At 37.1% G+C, this 19,725-nt stretch overlaps 3 protein-coding genes and 1 long non-coding RNA gene across 7 annotated transcripts in view; 2 read left to right on the top strand and 2 right to left on the bottom strand.

The window, feature by feature from the left end:
* trpm7 (transient receptor potential cation channel, subfamily M, member 7) overlaps positions 1 to 4,075 on the top strand; it is a 46,304-nt gene extending 42,229 nt beyond the window's left edge. The window contains exons 36-39 of one of the 2 annotated variants that reach the window (XM_056412286.1): positions 623 to 828; positions 1,260 to 1,311; positions 1,660 to 1,766; positions 3,588 to 4,075. In XM_056412286.1, coding sequence (XP_056268261.1) covers positions 623 to 828; positions 1,260 to 1,311; positions 1,660 to 1,766; positions 3,588 to 3,703 — 481 coding nt within the window. In that variant the 3' untranslated portion in view covers positions 3,704 to 4,075. The remainder of the gene's footprint in view (positions 1 to 622; positions 829 to 1,259; positions 1,312 to 1,659; positions 1,767 to 3,587) is intronic. The other variant, XM_056412285.1, reaches the window with a different exon arrangement.
* Positions 4,076 to 7,486: 3,411 nt separating this feature from the next.
* LOC130192873 (uncharacterized) lies at positions 7,487 to 10,117 on the top strand. Its single transcript, XR_008831467.1, has 4 exons — positions 7,487 to 7,594; positions 7,936 to 8,033; positions 8,288 to 8,364; positions 9,174 to 10,117. It is a non-coding gene; the product is annotated as an uncharacterized LOC130192873 (long non-coding RNA).
* A 1,342-nt stretch (positions 10,118 to 11,459) lies between these two features.
* Positions 11,460 to 15,224, bottom strand: bcl2l10 (BCL2 like 10). Its single transcript, XM_056412707.1, has 3 exons — positions 15,147 to 15,224; positions 13,636 to 14,094; positions 11,460 to 12,384 (listed from the first exon to the last, which is right to left on the bottom strand). The coding sequence occupies exons 2-3, from the start codon at positions 14,089 to 14,091 to the stop codon at positions 12,262 to 12,264; spliced, it is 579 nt and encodes a 192-aa protein (XP_056268682.1). The 5' UTR covers positions 14,092 to 14,094; positions 15,147 to 15,224; the 3' UTR covers positions 11,460 to 12,261.
* Positions 15,225 to 18,045: 2,821 nt separating this feature from the next.
* The window catches only part of gnb5b (guanine nucleotide binding protein (G protein), beta 5b), a 9,670-nt gene continuing 7,990 nt past the window's right edge, over positions 18,046 to 19,725 (bottom strand). For 2 of the 3 annotated variants that reach the window (XM_056413560.1, XM_056413559.1), the window contains exons 12-13: positions 18,693 to 18,859; positions 18,046 to 18,408 (exon numbers count right to left, since the gene is read on the bottom strand). In XM_056413560.1, the coding sequence (XP_056269535.1) occupies positions 18,397 to 18,408; positions 18,693 to 18,859 (179 nt within the window). In that variant the 3' untranslated portion in view covers positions 18,046 to 18,396. The remainder of the gene's footprint in view (positions 18,409 to 18,692; positions 18,860 to 19,725) is intronic. The other variant, XM_056413558.1, reaches the window with a different exon arrangement.

Raw genomic sequence — 19,725 nt, 5'->3', positions numbered from 1 at the left:
CGTCTCTCTGGCCCAACCGACAACTGTCGAGACATTTTTTAAAACATTTTTAAAGTATTCATTCTATTTTTCACAGTTCTAAATTCATGAACGATGCCGTTTTCTTTCTTCTCTGTTAAAGCCTCCAAAATGTAAACAACAAAAGCGCCTTTAGTTGCAGGGCTCGTACGGTCATGGAAAACCTGGCATTTTTTTTAGATGGTTATTTCCAGGCCTGGAAAAGAACTTGAAAAAAAATTAAATCAGAAAAGATTTGGGAAACAAATAAACGTATAAAATACTCCCCAACATATTGTTTTTAAACTCTTTGCATTTGATTATTTTTTATTTGAGTGTAGAAATATTAGACAAGAAAATGTCTCTAATATTATCACATGCATACATTTATTTTGAGACCTTCTAAATATAAGCACAGGAAATGTTTCTTAAATTTCTTGAAGAACGGGTGATATGTCTTTCAAGCCATCAGGGGCCACAAAATGACGTGGCTGGCCAGATTCGGCCCGCGGGCCTCGTGTTTGACACCTGTGGTTTAAAGTCATGGATATCCATTGGTCAACATGTGTATGAACCCTGTTTTTTGGGGGGTTAAATTAAACCCTGAGTTCCACCTTGTGTTCAGGTTCCTGGAGGTGTTCCTGCTCTACTGTCACTCTGCCGGTCAGTGGTTTGCCATCGAGGAGTGCATCACCGGAGAGTTCAGGAAGTTCAACAACAACAACGGGGACGAGATCGTCCCCACCAACCTGCTGGAGGAGACCATGCTGGCCTTCAGCCACTGGACCTACGAGTACACCCGCGGAGAGCTGCTGGTGCTCGACCTGCAGGGTAAAGACCCCCCACTACTCGGTTCAGAGCAGTCCAGTTTGTTGTTGTTGTTGTTGTTTGCTTTAATTGGAGATGTAGTCCCTCTGTTTCAAGCTGTTTTTTATGTGACAGACATGAACGTCCTCCAATGATTACCTTATTATCAGAGAATAATATATATATGTATTTTTTTTTAAATATATATATTTTTATATAAATATATTTTATTTATATTTTATTTTATTATATTTTATTTATATATATTATATGTATACTTTTAAAATATATTTGTATTTATATATATATATAATGTATATATTATATATATTTTTTTAAATTTTATATATATATATTTTTAATTTTATTTTTTTTATTTTATATATATATATAATTTATATATAGATATGTATACAATATGATGAAGCTTGTGTGTTTGTTGTTTCCCTCTGAAGGCGTCGGGGAGATTCTGACGGATCCGTCCGTTATCAAGAGCGGTGAGAAGGGGTAAGAGTCGACGTTCTCATTCACACGATCATTATTTGTTTTAACTTATTTTGGCTCGACATTGTAACGCCAAAACAATTAATTGTTGTGTTAATAATTGATCAGACATTTGGTAGTTTCAGGTTCTTAAATATTTGCTGCATTTGAATGTCTTTTGATTTTTCGGACAAACAAAAATTATCATTTAGACTTTTTGTGATAGAAAATACTGAAAATGCATTTTACACTTAAAAACGATTAATAAAGGGATTAACCGCCAGATATATTGACACGCTGCAGCCTTACAATATTAGCCAGCGGCCTTGTCTAGTCATGTAGGACTGATTGACCTCCGTGTGACCTTTGCAGATCCTATGATATGATATTCGGACCGGCCAACCTGGGGGACGACGCCATCAGGAACTTCCGAGCGAAGCACCACTGCAACTCCTGCTGCCGGAAACTCAAACTTCCAGGTGAGGAACGTTGAGACATCATAAACTATGTTGCATCACGAAGGCGCTCCAAAGATTCAACATTCAAGACTTTTAAAGACTCACCTGAAAAAGAATTTAAAACTCTGCTTTAAGTCATTATGTCTGATAACACAGGTGTATATATATATATATATATAATATCTGTTTATATATATATTATTATATGTGTGTGTATATATATATATATATAATATGTCATTTTATATATATATTATTATATCTGTGTGTATATATATATATATATATATACACACATGTGTATATATATTTATAAATATATATATGTGTGTGTGTATATATATATATATATATTACTAGTTAAACACAGCACTGGCATGGATGTCTTCATACTTATCTAATAGGAGGCAATGTGTTAAAGTGGGTGTTACCCTGTCTAGTGTCATGAACTGTACAATGGGTGTCCCACAAGGGTCCGTGTTGGGGCCGCTATTATTTAGCATGTATATAAACGATCTCCCACAGCACTGTCCTCAAGACATCCATCTTCAGATGTATGCTGATGACACTGTTGTGTGGACTTATGCAGCAACAGCCGCGCTAGCAGCTGTTAAGTTAACAGCTGCATTGGAGATTATCACAAAATGGCTAGAAGAGTCAGGCCTAAGTCTCAATGTGTCTAAGACAAAAGCTATGTTCTTCCACAAGAAACACAGGAAGATGGCTCCAACAGCGGACATCTTGATCAAAGGTGTCAAGGTTGACGTAGTCTCTGACTTTAAATATCTTGGTGTGGTATTAGACCCCAATTTAAACTTTAAGAGCCATGTAAAAAAAATGGTTAAAACATTAAAATACAACATAGTTAATTTTAGACACATCAGAAACTGTCTCTCCTTAGAAGCAGCTAAGATATTTATGCACGCTATGATTCTCCCACATGACATACTGTATCACATGCTGGGGACAAGCTAGTGAATCAGATGTAAGACCTCTTGCTTCCTTGTATAAACAAACCCTGAAAACTTTAGACAAAAAGCCTATGCGTTTCCACCACTGTAAGATACTCGAGAAACACAGGCTACTGAGCTTCGAGCACCTTAGACAACTAGCAGACTCATGTATGGTCTATAAAATCATTAATGGGTTGGCACCTCCACCACTGTGTGACTTTGTACATATTCGTCCTACAAATTCCATCAGAGCTACAAGAACAGTGTCAGTACTTGATTGCGTTAAACCGTTCCGCTACACTGTGTTTGGACAGTCATCTTTTTCTGTAAAAGCAATAACTCAGTGGAACAGTCTGCCAGAAAAGATGAGGAGGTGCAGTTCAATTGTCACTTTCAAAGCTCACCTGAAAGGACAGTTGCTAGCGAGTCAATCATGTTCCCATTTTCAGTAGGGTACCCTTAATGGGGGGGCGGCATGACGATAATCAACCTCTGGGGCCTCTGGCCCCTGTGTAAATAGGCTCATTGACCGTAGGGGTTTTTTATTTCTATTTTATTTTTAATGTTATCGTACGTATTTCATTGTATTGTTCTACATTGTATGTTTTATTTGTATTGTTTTATATTGTATGTACAAGGGACTGGAGGTGTAAAATAGCAAAAGCTATAACCTAGTGCAATGCATCTTTTCTCTTCGGAGACTAATGTTTTTTTGTACGTTGTCCCTGAAATAAACTTCTAAAATAAAATAAATAAATAATAAATTTGGACTTTAACTGTCTTCCCGAGAAGCTCAGACACATCTCGTTTCCTTTTTCATTTCCTAAGTTACAAACTCAAATCTAAACATATATGAATCTTAACACGTTGACTACTCTCCTCCTTCTAGACCTGAAGAGGAACGACTACACGCCAGACAAGGCCACGTTCCCCCAGGACGACACGCCCAACTCGGGGGGCGGCAGCAGCAAAGAGTCCCGCCAATCAATGAGGCAGATGCTGTGATCGGGTTAGAGAGAGAGAGAGAGAGAGTGTGTGTGTGTGTGTGTGTGAGAGTGAGAGAGTGAGTGATCATGAGGCGACACTGTTCTGAAGGATTTTTAGTCGAAGCCAAGGAGCACAGATCGACTGGAAGCGTCACGCCCCCCCCCCCCCCCTCGTTTCCATGGAGACCAGTGCATGCAGACTTTTTGTTTCTGCCAAAACGCCGTCAAACACGATTCAACCATCTCAACCTTTTAGTTTTTTAGTAAATGAATGAAGAAAAGAAGTTTTTAAACATATTTTGAACAAGTTTATGTATATATATGTTTGTGTGTGTATGTATATGTGTGTGTATATATATATATATTATGTGTACATATATATATATAATGTGTATGTACATGTGTACATATATATATATTGTGTGTATATATATATTATGTGTACATATATATGTGTGTGTGTATGTATATGTGTGTCTATATATATTATGTGTACATATATATATAATGTGTGTGTATATATATATACATATATATATAAATGTGTATATCTACATATATTTACAGACATGTGTGTATATATGTATGCGTATATGTACACATACATATTTATATAAATATGTATGTTTATATATGTGTATATATGTGTGTATTTATATATATATATATAAATACGTATATATATGTGTATTTATAAATATATATGTTTGTGTGTGTATATATGTGTATATATACATTATATACATATATATGTGTGTGTGTGTATATATACACACGTATATCCATATATACATATGTCTGTGTGTGTATATATGTGTGTATATATATGAACTATATATATCAACAGGTACAGTATCATTGAGGGTTTATTTATTACTAAGTTTGCGTTGCCTTGTTTAAAAAGAGCCGATCAAAGTTCACCTGTTACATAACGGCCTCCTGAGATTCAGTCACGCTGCAGATTGTCACCAGATCATTTTTATAATCATGGAAAGACTCGTTTCACAACCTTTTATCTTTTAGTTAACACATAAACATGAATTTGAAAATAAATCTTGTGAATTATGGGCAGATTGCAATGCAACTTTTACAGAACGATGTATGTAGTTTTATTGTATTGAAAGTGTGTCCACCAAAAATATTGCTGATCATTTTTATTGTTACAAAGGTACTATTGCTATACATCTTTGTCATCAACTATTGTATGAGCAAAATTACAATCTCGTGTATCTTATAGATACTGTTATCTGGCATGAGCTGAACAGAGTAAAATATTTTATTCAGGGGAACTGACAGACTTAAGGGTATTACTGTATACATTTTGTACTGGACATCATTTTAAACAAATAAAAATGTAAATAAAATAAAAAGCTTTAGAAACTTTGTCAAAGTTATCTTTGTTGTCAATTTTCCTTTGGAACATACAGAAGATCGAAAGTATGTTTGTCTCTTGTCTGACATAAAGTGCTAATAATAATAATGATAATACAAGTGATAAAGTGCAAAACAGTTAACAACATTGTTACAAACAAAAAAACAGAAACACATAGTTACAAACAAATATAAGAAACACATAGTTACAAACAAAAATATCTAAGAAACAAATAGTTACAAACATAAACAAATGGTTACAAACAAAAAACATTGAAACAAATATTTACAAACAAAAACCCAGAAAAAGACGAGTTAAAAGAAACTAAAAGGTAATGCCACATATTTTTAGCATTTGAAAAATGTGTATATATAAGTATCGACAAAAATCACTCATGTTTTTTTTGTACTTGCAAACCTTTTTCACAAGCGTGGATTTTCGCTGATAATTTAGATTTTTTTTACATTTCAAACAACGTTGAGCCGCATGTCCTCACAGGTGGATGAGGCTGCTGCTCGATGGTTGGCCGTACGCATGCCTGCAGACAAAGAGTCTGGTGTCTCGGGTCCTTCAGCTGGACAGCAGCTGCTGGTATTTGAGTCCTCACACAAGGCTTCTGTTCTGCTCACCTGCGAGATAGAGACGGTTGTCATGGTTACCGTCTCTTTCTTCTTTAAGGACAGGGCCTCATTGTTTAAGTTCATCTTCATACTGCACAAACTTTTCTTTTCTTTTGTGTTTCCTTTCTGAGCTGCAGCAGGAAGACGAATCACACCCGTTACACAGGGTTCGTATGGTCATGGAAAACCTGGAAAATCATGGAATTTTAAAATGGTTATTTCCAGGCCTGGAAAAGTCCTTAAAATAAATTCAATCCCAAAAGATTTGGAAAAGTCCTAGAAATGCTGTTATATGCATATGTTCATTTACAGAGTTTGATTTCAAATAATAAACATTTATCTAAATATCTATTCTTTTCAATCAAACTATTGTCTCATTCACTTGTGTCTGTATACTCATGTATACACGGAGATTTCACAAAATGTTTAGTTATGGAAATTTGGTTTAAAGTCATGGAAATGTTTTTATATTCATATGTTCATTTACAGAGCTTGATTCTAAAAGAATAAACATTTATATAAATATTTATTCTTTTTAATCAAACTATTCTCTCATTCATTTGCGTCATTTAAGGTATATATATACTCGCGTATACACGGAGGTTTCACAAAATGTTTGGTCATGGAAATTTGGTTTAAAGTCATGGAAATGTGTTATATTCATATTTTCATGCACACAGTTTAATTTAAAAGAATAAACGTATATAAATATTTAATATTTTTAATACTCATGTATACACAGAGATTAAAAAAAATGTTTGGTCATGGAAATTTGGTTTAACTCCTGTTACCTTTCGGGTCAATTTGACCCCATTCAATGTTTACGTCGGTGTTCTTTGGGGTCAATTTGACCCCAGGCTGTTTTTCACTGTCAAACACACAAGAAATATCAACTTTTTTATATATTTAAAGGGCAATTTAGGTAGTCAACAAACAAACATAAAGTACCTCACACTTAAACTTGGGAAACAATATAAATTCTAATAATTTTCTGGAGGTTTTAATTGCTGGGGTCAAATTGACCCCGAGGGTAAAATATGTTAGTAAATGTTAAGGTAACAGGAGGGATAAAGTCATGGAAAAGTGTTATATTCATATTTTCATTCACGCACTTTGATTTTAAAAGAATAAATATTTATATAAATATTTCTTCTTTTTAATCAAACTATTGTCTCTCATTCATTTGCGTCAGTTAAGGTATATACTCATGTATACACGGAGATTTCACAAAATGTTTGGTCATGGAAATTTGGTTTAAAGTCATGGAAAAGTCATATAAATTTGGTTTAGTCATGGAAAAGTGTTATATTCATATTTTCATTCACGCAGTTTAAAAAAAAAGAATAAACATTTATATAAATATTTATTCTTTTCAATCAAACTATTGTCTCCCATTCATTTGCGTCCTTTAAGGTAAATACTCATGTATACACAGATATCACAAACATGTTTGTTCATGGAAATCTATTGTTCAACAAGGACATGAACCCTGATCAGCCAGTCACAGAGCATGACTCGGCATATTACCTTTTTGTTTGCAATTTAGTTTTTGCACTGAAAGAGTTCTGACTTTTGTCTCTTTTGCTTTGTGCTTAATATCTTTTATTAAGTATTAAGAGACGGAAAGGAATACTTTAAAGTAGCTTCCTACCGTGTGAGAGCGACAGAGAGAGAAGGAAATAAGCTTTAACTCTAGTAAACAGCGCCAGTAGCCGGGTATGATTCATAAACCGGCCGGACCGGTTCCCCCTCCCGCTGGGCGTGGACGCCTTCTATAAGAGAGCCGGCCGTCCCGACTGCTTTGCATTCGCTCGTCTTCAGTCTGAAGGTTCACAGCTCCACCTCCTCTGCACCGCCTCAGGATCCACAGCAGATCCACCGCAGACGTCATGACGACGGTCGTCTCCATCGAATATTGGTGAGTTTATTTACGTGTCGTTAAAAGGACGGGCTGCAATCAACTCGCTAAAGTTGGGATGTAGATGTTCATTTGGTACATGGAAGTTGGGGTGTAGTATTGCACGTATCCGACTGTACGACTTCTTTTTCTAGTTTAACTATATAAAAATGAGGTTTCCGATGACGCTCAAGAACCATGTAGAAGTGTGTGTCGTAGATATGTAAATTCATGTATGTAAATTCATTTATGTAAATTAATTCTTCCAACTTGTATTTGCTTTACGTTCTGTAGACTTTGACGGTTTTGAAAGTTCCTTTTGTATAATTTTTGTTCTAATTTTTTAAATTTGTGTGCTGCAGCTCAGGATGAGGTTACTCCGGGCGCTACCTGGCGCTCGCTACTCAGCTGCAGCAGGTTCCTGGTGTGAAGCAGGTGACCGGAGCCACCGGGCGGTCATGTAAGCTCTTTATTTGGTTTCTCCTCATATGATATGAATAAAGTAATATTATGGATAATTAACTACGAGAGACGGTTGTTTCCGTTACTTGTTAAATGACAATTATGTCAACGGAATATATCATATATGGACATGTATGACAGTTTATGGTGTAGCAGTGAATAGCTCAAATGAACCTGGTTATAATAACGCCTTGTTGTTGTTGTTATTATTATTATGGTGAATGGACTCTGACCCTTTGTGACCCCACACAGCGAGCTTTGAGGTGTCAGTGGATGGCGAATTGATCTTCTCCAAGCTCAAGAAGGGGAAGTTTCCTAAGGATGCTGACGTGAGTGAGATGCTGTTAAAAAAAAACCATCTTGGTGCTCTAAAACAAACTTTTACCTGAATCGATCATTTAATGTTCATGTCACATTTTGCGTAAACGTTTTACTCGAGATACAAAATATTTTGTGCATTGAGTAAAAAAATAAAAAATAAAGTTTCCACCTGGCCTGTATGTTGTTGTTGTTGTGGCTCCGCCCCCTCCACCACATACTTTAGAGAAGCATTACGTCATAACGAGCCAGACTGCAACTCTTCTGTGACTATGCAGAAAGACGGGTTCAAGGCTCTCGGTTCATTCTTTCTGGTCACCGATGGGAAACGCACGAATAGAATATGAATCGGAATTTGACAACATTTTATTTAAATTTATTTAAACAAAAAAAGTTATTTAATGTCAAGCTGAGGCTCATTTAATTGTAGTATTACCTTTTAGTTTTTTAGTACATAAGTGAAGAAAATAAGTTTCAAACATATTTTGAACAACTTTATGTATATATGTATATGAATATGTGATATTTATATGTGTATATATGTATATGTGTATATATATATATACGTATATGTGTGTATATATATATGTGTGTATATGTGTGTTTATATATGAATATATATTTATTTATGTATATAATTTATATATATATATATACTGTATGTATATGTATATATGTATACATTATATATATGTATATATATATATGAATGTGTGTATTTTTTATTCATCCATCGTTTATTTTTATATTTCCGTTTGGACCTGAGTCACATTTGCTCAACAAAAAGTGAAATGTTTATGTTGTTGTTTGTTGTGTGCAGATCGTGGAGGAGGTGACGAAGAGGATCAAAGCTAAGAAAAGTAAAACCTAACGGAGGTTAAAAGGTTGTCTTGTATTCACACTGCGAGAACAACGGTTTGTTTCTTCTCATGGTCCAGAGCTGCTAATATGAATTAAAATATTAAAATCAAACATTAAAAAAAATAGAATTTGAATGTCATTTTGGACCCAAATCAAAAGCCATGAGCAGGTCAGACCTTCTCTGCGTCTTCACTGTGAATACGGACCGGGACGCGGCGATGGCGAGGGCCGTTCTCTGGGGAGCCGGGCGCTGATCCGACCTTCTGATTATGAATGTGCGCACTAAAAGTTCTGAGGTGTGCACATGATGAAAGTCCAGAAGCTTTTCAGCCGGCCGGCGCCGCAGGAACGGCTCTCGCCTCGTCCGTCTGCTATTTACTCAGAAATATAAAATCACTACTGCAGCACTCGGGGAATCTTTAGGCTTCTATTTTTTTCCAGATTCCGATTTACTCGATGAGAATATTGGTACCATGCGTGTGCTGCTACGGGGAATATGAAGCTGCTGCTTGTTAGCTTAGCATAAAGAACGGAAACGGGTAAAATCATATCAACGTCTGCCTTCTATCACTTCTAAACTCCTTCTTTTCTCACAATATAGATATTTTATACGCATACTTCGCTTATAAGCTTTAATTTTTCAAATAGATACACGGACTATCACCTGAAGATGTTTTTTTAAAATAAAGACTACTGCCATTTGTTACTTAACCAGATAAAATAAACTATAAATCAATGATGAATGGTAAATATGTGATATTTAATTGGACTTGGAGCATATTGTTAAAGCTTTTTTTAAACAACTTGTAGTATTGGTATAGTGCTGTTATCTCATTTGTAATAAATTCCAACGAACCATAATTTTCTGAAGTGCAATAATAATAAAAAATATTGAAAAATCAATGACGTCCCACTTCTTATTGAACTTATTACCAGGCTTCCTGTCCCCCCTCACGTGTCCCCCTGTTTCCACCAGACGCGATATAATCATATTAAATATGGGATGTATGCATGTGTGGCCTTTCATAATCGGTAATGTCCGATTTATATATTTTTTTACTCTCAATTAAGATTTTTAAATGTTTACGTAGAAACTCAATAGTTTCTACTTAAATAAAAGAAATATTTGCCTCTGAAATATAATATTATATAAAATGTATTTTCCAATTAATTTCAGTTTAGTCTGTGAATTTGTAAACTTGATAATTCAGAATGGTTTTTTTTCTTTTTTCTAGTGATTATGAGACCGGGTCTCCTCAGTCCTTTTGTTTAACATCTGGACCAGCTGTCTGTTGTTGTTGTTGTTGGTCATCTCCGAGGTCACCGAGTTCCTCAACGCTTATTGTTTCCTCCTGAAAACCTCAATCTGTAAAAAGGGGTCACGGATTAATTTATTTATTTATATTTTTGTAAAAAAAGATTTGGATAACCGCGTGTTCTCATGTGTGCGATGTGTTTATCCGATGTCTTCAGGCAGGTGCAGACTTGGTGTTTCATGGGGACTATTTTCTGCCACAGATGTGGCGTTTGAACGGTTTGTGTGAGGCCGACTACAAATTAACTCTATAGTGCCATATCCATCACAATAAAGGCTTTCGGAGGACAGATTAGACACACTTTGGGTGAATGAGGTCAAACTGCTGGTTTAAAGTCTTTTCATGGGATTAGTTGATGGTGAGAAGATATCAATCCTTTAATGGAATGAAACCATGAAAAGCACACACTTTGGCTTTTTAAAAACCCTCTAGATTAAGTTTTAAATCACTTCCAGAGGACGGCTGTCTGAATAATCCACTCGCGACTCAGAGGTAAAGATGTGTGTTTGGGTTTCACTCTGGAGTAAAACCATCAACAGGAAACACTTCAGAAGATGTTGTGGTTCTCTTCCTCGCAGACGGTGTGTGTGTGTGTGAAAACACACAGTTCAGTGCTGCAAATGAATGAAAAGACCAACACCTGGACTCTTAGTTTGTACATGAGAAGTTGGAGGGATAAAAGCACAATGACCTCATTGCAGTGTCATGGCAGGTACACACATACTTCATTTGTGATAAAGTGTCGTAACAACAACCACAATATATATGATCCTTCAAATATATATTTATTTCAAAATCAACTTTAACTAATTCCCTAAATGTAGAGTCAACATTAAAACCCCAAACTCAAGAAGTATAATATATATATAAAATAATATATTATACTCCACCTGAAACAGGAAAGCAGACTTCACTCATCACAAAAAAAGAACAGTTGCTTCTTCATTTTTTTATTATAAAAACAGTGACAAATAAATAGACCAAAACAATGTAAAAATATAATGTTTAAAGGGATTTGTGGAGGGGGGTGCCATAGCAACGGTTTGTTCTAATAGCAATGTGTTTGACGTCAGATTGGTCCCCGTTTGGTTCGATGAGAAACATTTCACAACATATTCGTAGCACCGTCGTGTCGTAAGCGCCGACTCGGCCGCCGGCTCGTGAGAACCAGAAGCTTCACGCGAGCGGCGGACTCGAAAAAACAATGAAATAACCGAATCAGCCGTGGATCAGTTAGAATAAAGGGCCACTGCTTACAGTTTCATTCCATATAAATATAATATATTAATTTATACATTGTACACGATGGCTCTATACCACATACACAACTCAGGAAAACATGAATATAAAAAAAATTACAATTTTGAAAATCAAAAGCTGTGGGGGGAAAAAAAAAAAAAACTTGTATCTTTTAAGCTGCAGAGCTGAAAACTACAAAAAGAGCCTCAGAGCTTCTTGAAATTCAACCGTCTGATATGCAAAAGTATCGAAGGCATTGAAATCGAGTTTTACAATCTCAAGGAATGAGTGACAAAATGCCAGTATTACCGTGTGTGTGTGTGTGTAAACATTCAGTTGATGACTTGAGCTACAACCCTGAATTCACTACGGATAAAACGCCAGCTTTTTGCAGCATTGATGTAAGAATTTAAATGTCTACTTATTTGTGCTGAACATGGATTGGATTTGGGGGGGGGGGGTCTGGGGGCGGGGCCTGATTGGTTTCAGGGTCTAGCGCACCAGGAGGAAGGTGAGCCCGGCGAGGCCGACGCCAGCAGCAGCAAACAGCGCCGTCTTCATGGACGAGTCCTGGCCCACTTCTCTGGCGCTGCGGGAGAACGTGCAGAACCCCTCCTGTGAGAACAAAATAAATAAATAAATGTTGCGAAACTTCAAGCAAGGTGGAATATTTTTTGCATATGCTGCAAGTTTTTCCCAAAACAAAAAAAGAGATAAAGTCTCGGCTGCCAACGTGTCCTCCAGCTAACGGGCTTCGCTGACAGCTGGCGGCAATTAGACAATACGTTTGGGAAGAAGTGTCACCGACTGCTCCGGGTTTCTCCACGAACGCAGACATTTGCACCCCAGGGTGCCGCTGCCCTGACAGCGCAGAGGACAAGTCAGTGGAAAACATGCCAGTTGTCTAGAAACTATTTAAATGTGGTAATACTCATAAATTACTGCTCCATTGGCAAGAAAATGAAAAACTAGATAAGTCAGATTCATTTCATGTCACACACACACGAGTGCACCTGCTCTCGCCTCCAGGTGTTTGCTGCTCTGCAGCTGCTTGTTTTTTCTAGTCGTGCCACGCCAACTTTCAATATGACCATTGCCAAAATTCAACACACACACACACACAGAAGCTTTGACTGTTAATACAAAGTCCATCTGGCTGAGCAGGTTAGTGTCTGTTGAAACCAGCTGCCAGCTAAAGAAAGGAGGGGTGTGTGTGTGTGTGTGTGTGTGTGTGTGTGTGTGTGTGTGTGTGTGTGTGTGAGGGGGGCCAGGGGCAAACCCATTCACAAAAGCAGACATTCAACTTCAGTTGTGTTGGGGTTTTTTTTAGGATTCATCTACATAAAGTCATTCATAACCTTCTGGTAAAGTTTTTCCCCAGTTTAACCACAACGAGCAGGTTTAAAAATGACCTTTGCCCTTTTGATCGTCGGTGATTAAACTCGTTTATGGTCCGGTTTGCCCTGACGACACAGCTTTTGTTTAACCGATACAAAACTCTAATGTTATAAAGCCCCACGCTGTTTGATCGTGGCTGTAAATGAGCAGCGCTGCGGCTCATTGCTCCTCCACATATCACCAGAGCTCTGGGCTCATCGGCAAACACTAAAGGAAAAGAGGCTGCGTCTGAACGAAGCCAGACTCTCTTTTTAAAGCCACGTTTACACACCGATCTGAATACAATACGCCCACGCAGGAAGAAAACACGATGCCATCAAACTAGGTGATTTCCAACTGCAAAAGTTTAAAATGGTTTGTTTTTTTACGTATTTACAGTCCCGGTTTAAACTGGCTCACCAGCCCAGAAACAATTAAAATGCTTCTCTTATCTACCGTTCGACTCACAGTTGTTGGTTTTAAACCTACCCATCCATCATTCTCCAGCAGCCAGTCTTTCTTCTCCTCTCCCAGGTAGTCGGCGATGGTCTCCGCCAGCCCCCTGCAGCTTCCGGACTCCAGGTCCAGCTCCTGCCCGGGGTCCAGCCCCAGCTTGGCGGCCCTCTGCTCCAGCAGCTGCCTGGCCAGCACCCCGGTGAAGGTGAAAAGGGAAACGACCCTCCCCCAGTTCAAGCGTCCGTCTCCCACCAGCTCCTCGATCACCTTCCTGAGGCTGGAGCAGGGGTCCGGCCCGCACTGCCTCAGGAAGGTCTGAGCGAGGGCGTGGAAGCGGGCCTGGTGCTGCGCCTCCATGTCCTGGGCCAGGCGCCTCATGGCAGCGGCTGACTCGCTGGGAGGCGGAGGGGCCGGCCGTGGGCTTGTGCAGCACAGGTACAGGTAGTCCTCTGCCAGAGCCAAGGTCTCTTTCCACAGCCCGCACGACATTTTCTTATGAGGAAAGAAAGAGAGAACAAAAAAGGCACAGTTCAATTAATTGTATAAACCATGAGAGTCACCGTTCTGCTCCTGAAAACCACAAATACGGTTTTTAACGAGCAGTAACCGATTCAACACTGAAACACATTAGAAATATATCTGCCAAACACATACATATTTGTTAGTCTATACAACTTCTGATAACTGTGAAAATTAGCATGATTTTTTAAGCCCACGGTGAAATATTAAATTTAATTAAACAAGCAGGGTTTGAAAAATCCTATATAAAAAAATGTTGGGCATATTTGAAGACAGTTTTGCATTTTATACATGTAAAAACTACATAAACAATCAGTTGATTCTTGTTTGCCTAACGTTACGTTTCCCATGAGCTCTGCTTAGTGCAGTTGGCAGTGACGTCATCCTTAAATTACCACCATAATTACCACGTGTCTTTTTTTTTTTTTTTTTTTTTTAAGGCATAAAAAAAAACGAGAGAAATGTTAATAATAGTGCATCTAGAGTCCAGTCCGTCGAGACGTAACGTTATATCCTCAGCCAGGTGTAAACGTGTAATTCCGGTGGTAAATTAGCGACGTGTTTAAAGGGAACCGGGCAGCTAACGGCGCCGCTAGCGCGAGCGTCACGAGCGTCAGAGCTCTCGTGTGAACCGCAGCTCTCGCTTCCTGCCGGTGATGCTCAGAGCCGTTAGTTTTAAAAACGGACTATCTTAAAACGGACAGAAGCGCTCACTGTAGCGCGAGAGCAGCGAGCCGTTGGTCGTCGTGTTTCGGTGTATAAACGGTGAACTTGCCGTTGGGCCAAAGCCCGGCTTGTTCTCTCCGCTCACTTAACCGTTGGTTCCGTCACCGGAGCAATGGAGGACACAAAGGACCACATTCACGCAAGCAAACGGGCGAACGATGAGCCAGCTCGACCGCGAACCGGCGCGTTTAAAACGCCCGTTCTAGTATCAGCATTATTAGTACTAAACGAAAAAAGCCTCGGTTTAATATTCCTCGTTAAAATAACGTTTAACGTGCGTAGAAGGAACAAAAGCTTACCCTCCCAGCGATATCAGACTGCTCCCTGCACACACGGACGGCGGAAGGAGATCCTCGATACGTTCGACGCTTCCCTTCAGCCGGCTGAGGTCGCTTCTTCGCTGACTCCGCCTCCGGGTTATTTATCCGCTCTCGCTGCCCGCAAAAATACCCGAGAAAGTCCCGTTTGTAACCGGTTTTTTGGGGTGGGTGTGTGTGTGTGGGGGTGGGGGGTATCCCACAGCAACGTGAAAAATAGACCCAATTAAATCGTTTATCATGTAGAAAACAAATAAAAGTGAGGTGTTGAAATAAATTGATTTGCCACAGTGTGTGTCCGTTAATCAAGAATATAAAGTGTTGAGTCTCTCTGCATGTGTCTGTCAGGTGGCAGTGCGCATGCAACTTATACATTATAATATAAGTATAAGTCACAATTGCAGTAGCCTGTAGGGAGGAATCAAAGACATATTTTGACAATCGATTAATAATGAAGGTCATCTTTTCAGCCCGAAAAACGAAACAAACAAATAAGTCAAATAACAACATCAATTATCTCCTCAAAAATTGAGTATTTATGTTTTTTATTCTTTTTTTATTATGATTATCTTTACTTACAAGGGTTCAAACATAAATTCCACAATTTGATGCACTGTACCAGATTGTAGCTATATAGCTAATTTGCATATGTAGTCCCTTTAAAGACCATAATAAGCATAAAACAATAATAAACAGTACAGGACAAGACACACTACAACAGTATATGTGGTAGCAGTATATTTGCAGCAGTTTGTCACATATATGGCTTTTTATAAACCAAACTAATCATGTATTACTCCTGAAAATAATAAGGAAATTAAACAATGACGAAAATAATAGTTAGTTGCAGCCCTTCTCAGGATATGCCTGCAGATGATGCATCACAACAATATTAGTTGCTAAACTTAAATAAATCCTTCCACACTCAACCCGTTAATGTAAATTCATGCCATCATCATTTGACCTATATATCTAAAACCAAATAAAGGTCTCATCCAGGTTTCACCTCTGCTTTTGGAAAAGATAACAGCGGGGCTCGTGATTATATGTTTTTTGGTTTTCATTCATCACCAAAACAGTCTCACTCCTCCGGCTCTCAGTTTGTGATATCACTCTTTTGTAAACTACACACAGTTCATTGGTCTTTAAGAGGAAGTGAAACATGCTTTGAGTTGTAAACCAGTGAATGGCAGTTAAAGGGAAGGGTTTGGTGCAGCTGCTGGTGTTTGGGTACTTCCCTATGTCCTCTCATCCATCTTCTTGTCTTCTCTTAACAACCACTGGCTCGACGTTGGTGTTTCCCTCGGGGGATTTACAGAAAAACCTTTGAACTTGTCATAAAAAATGTAGAAAAGGAATTAATAAAGCTATAACCTACACATTTCTAGATTACATGTTTTATGAGATGAGGGGGAACTTTGACCTTTGTTAAAAAAAAGAAAGAAGATCATCTGATCAATAAGGTGTCGAAGACACACACTTGGATAAACAGTCACGAAGGCACACATATACACACACACACACACACACACACACACACACACACACACACACACACACACACACAGACACACATGTCTCAACAACTTGAGTCTTCCACAATTGTGCACCCGTATTTTTTTTGAAGTTATAAATTAAAGTGTTCTCTCAGGATATGTAAATGAGGCAAATGAAAAAATTACAAATATTTATAATTATTTTTCTGATTTAACATTTTTTTATTTTTGTGTTTCCTTATGGATGCTTGGTTAATTTTTACTTTATTTTTATTTATTTTATGTTTTATTATTATTATGCATTCTTACTTTTGAATGTTATATTTCTGTATAAAAAGTATATTAAAAAAAAGAAAAAAGACAGCCAGGTATTTCTGGTGCAATTGTGTTGAAGTGCAACGCCCCCTGGTGGCAAACAAATGCAACCGCAGTGTTCGTCAGTACGCTCCAGTTTCCCTCGAGTCTTTTTTTAAATTGATAAAATCAGGATAAAGTTTTTTTCATGACTTGTCTTTCGAAGAATATCGTCTTAAAAAACAAACATACAGAATAGTCTATGACAATAACACAAGACCATATCTCAGGGTGGTTACACTTCTCCAATGGGATTGAATCTAGATCAACCTCGTGTGGCACAATAATAATAATTATCCAATCATCCATTTATATTGTGTAAACGCATACAAATGTCGGTTCACTTTAATCTATTTGACTCCAGTGAGGTTACCAGAACTAAGATATCAAAGATACAAACAACACAATGATAATTAAAATCTCTTTTATTTTTTAAATAATGTATCTAAGCTGTTGACACTTACGAATATATTAAAAACAACAAAATTACATTTTGTGAATTTGTTTGAATTGTTTTTAATATATATCTCAGAAAGAAGATTATTGTGAGATAAAGTTTATTTTTTCTTTGTAATGCAAAAAAAAACAAAATGTCATGCATTCTGGATTCATTACAAATCAACTGAAATATTGCAAGCCTTTTATTCTTTTAATATTTAATATTCTAATTGCATTACAGAAAATAAAGAACTTTATCACAATATTCTAATTTTCTGAGACAGTCCTGTATATATTATAAATATATATACAATCATATAAATATATATAAAATCATATATATATATATATATGTATATATTATATAAATACATATATTTTAAATATATATGTTTATATAAAATATATATATATAATATATATATATAAAATATATATACATATATATAAATATATACATTTATATATATATTAATAAATACCATAAAAACCATTATAAATACATATATTTTAAATATATGTTTATATAATATATATATATATATATATATATAAAATATATATATATATACATACAATATATATATATATATAAATATTTATATATCTAAATATATATATACATATATATATTTTTATATATATTTTAAAGTATATATATATATATGTATTGTGTGCGTTCAAGCTCACAATTCTTTCCTTCTACATCAGCATAAATAGTTACATATTCATACAACCAGGTCATCAGGCTAACAATAACACATTTTAGGAATCCAAACTCGACTCTAGCTTCAAGGAATGCTCACACAACAGCTATGAATTGACGAAACCTTCTCAATCAGAGGAGACAAGTTATAATGAATATTCTAAGTCACACTGGAGGTTTGTTTTTGCACACACTCCTGCAGCGGTGACGCTTTCAGATCACAACCGTGACATCGGCTCTAGGACCAAATCTGCATGAGGAAAGCGAAAAGAATCATACGGGTTAAAATATGAAAACGGGATTTCTTCACACACAAAATACGAGGCAAACAACCTAAAATACAACGACCATTTTCTTTGAGTGTAAAAAAAAAATAGAATAAGAGTAAATGAATGTACACTTGACTCTCACACCGTACTTATTGATCAAGATCAACATGATCCAATCACACAGACTGCACAGGGCTGTAATAAGCCTTTCAAAGTTCACGTTAAAGGGTGAGGGGGGGGGGGAGGGGGGGAGACCCCGGCTCACCCGCAGGGTGCTGTCCCAGGAGGCCGAGCAGAGCGCCGTGCCGTCGGGCGACACTCGGACCCGGCTGACCCGGTTCTCATGACCGAACAGGACGGAGACGCGAGTTCCCTTCAAAGTGTCCCACGCGTTGATGGTGTAGTCGTTGTGGCCCGCGAAGAGCAGCCGGCCTGGTGGTGGAGGAGGAAGAGGAGGGGGAAGAAGAGGAGGTGGAAGAGGAGGAGGTGGAAGAAGAGAAGAGGAGGAAGAGGAAGAAGAGAAGGAGGAGGTGGAAGAGGAGCGGAGGAAGAAGAAGAGGAGATGGAAGAGGAAAGGAGGAGCGAGAGGAGAGGAGGAAGAGGAGAAGGAGGAAGAGAAGGAGGAGGAGTTGGAAGAGGAGGAGGAGGAAGAGGAGAAATGAGGAGAATTAGAGAAAGGAAGTTGAAATTAGATCATTTCCTTTTCCTCATATTGTTAAAACCAAATCATTTCTTCATATTAAATTCTGCTTTTGTGAACTTTAAACTCCTCCATAAATATGAATGATTATTAATCATCAGACTATAAATGGTTGATTCATGCTTTGGCCACCAGGGGGCGCTGTCACGGTACTCCTTCACTAATCAGGCTCCCAGCCGCCCGGAGAGTCTTCTCTGCTTCCTGATGCTCAACAACACAACGGAATGTGAAACATGTTTTTTTAAATGAGATAAATGGAGACGGGTTCTCAAACATGTCAATGTTTATTAAATTAACTCAGTTATGTCTCCGTCTCTTAACTTTTAGTTTCTTTTAACTCTCGTTCTGTGTTTTGTTTGTAACTCTGTGTTTCTCTCAAAAAGAGTTTTAATCTCAATGGGATTCACCTGGTAAATAAAAAAATTAAAAAAAATAAAAAAAATAAAAAAAATAAAATAAATAAAATAAATAAAATAAATAAAATTAATAAATAAAATAAAATTAATAAAATAAATAAATAAAATAAATAAAATAAATAAAATAAATAAAATAAAATAAAATAAAATAAATAAATAAAATAAATAAATAAATATAATAA

The sequence above is a fragment of the Pseudoliparis swirei genome, chromosome 4 (assembly GCF_029220125.1).
Source record: "Pseudoliparis swirei isolate HS2019 ecotype Mariana Trench chromosome 4, NWPU_hadal_v1, whole genome shotgun sequence".
Taxonomy (NCBI): Eukaryota; Metazoa; Chordata; class Actinopteri; order Perciformes; family Liparidae; genus Pseudoliparis; species Pseudoliparis swirei.
The sequence above is the reverse complement of the archived record's forward strand: the minus strand, read 5'-3'. Positions and strand labels throughout refer to the sequence as shown.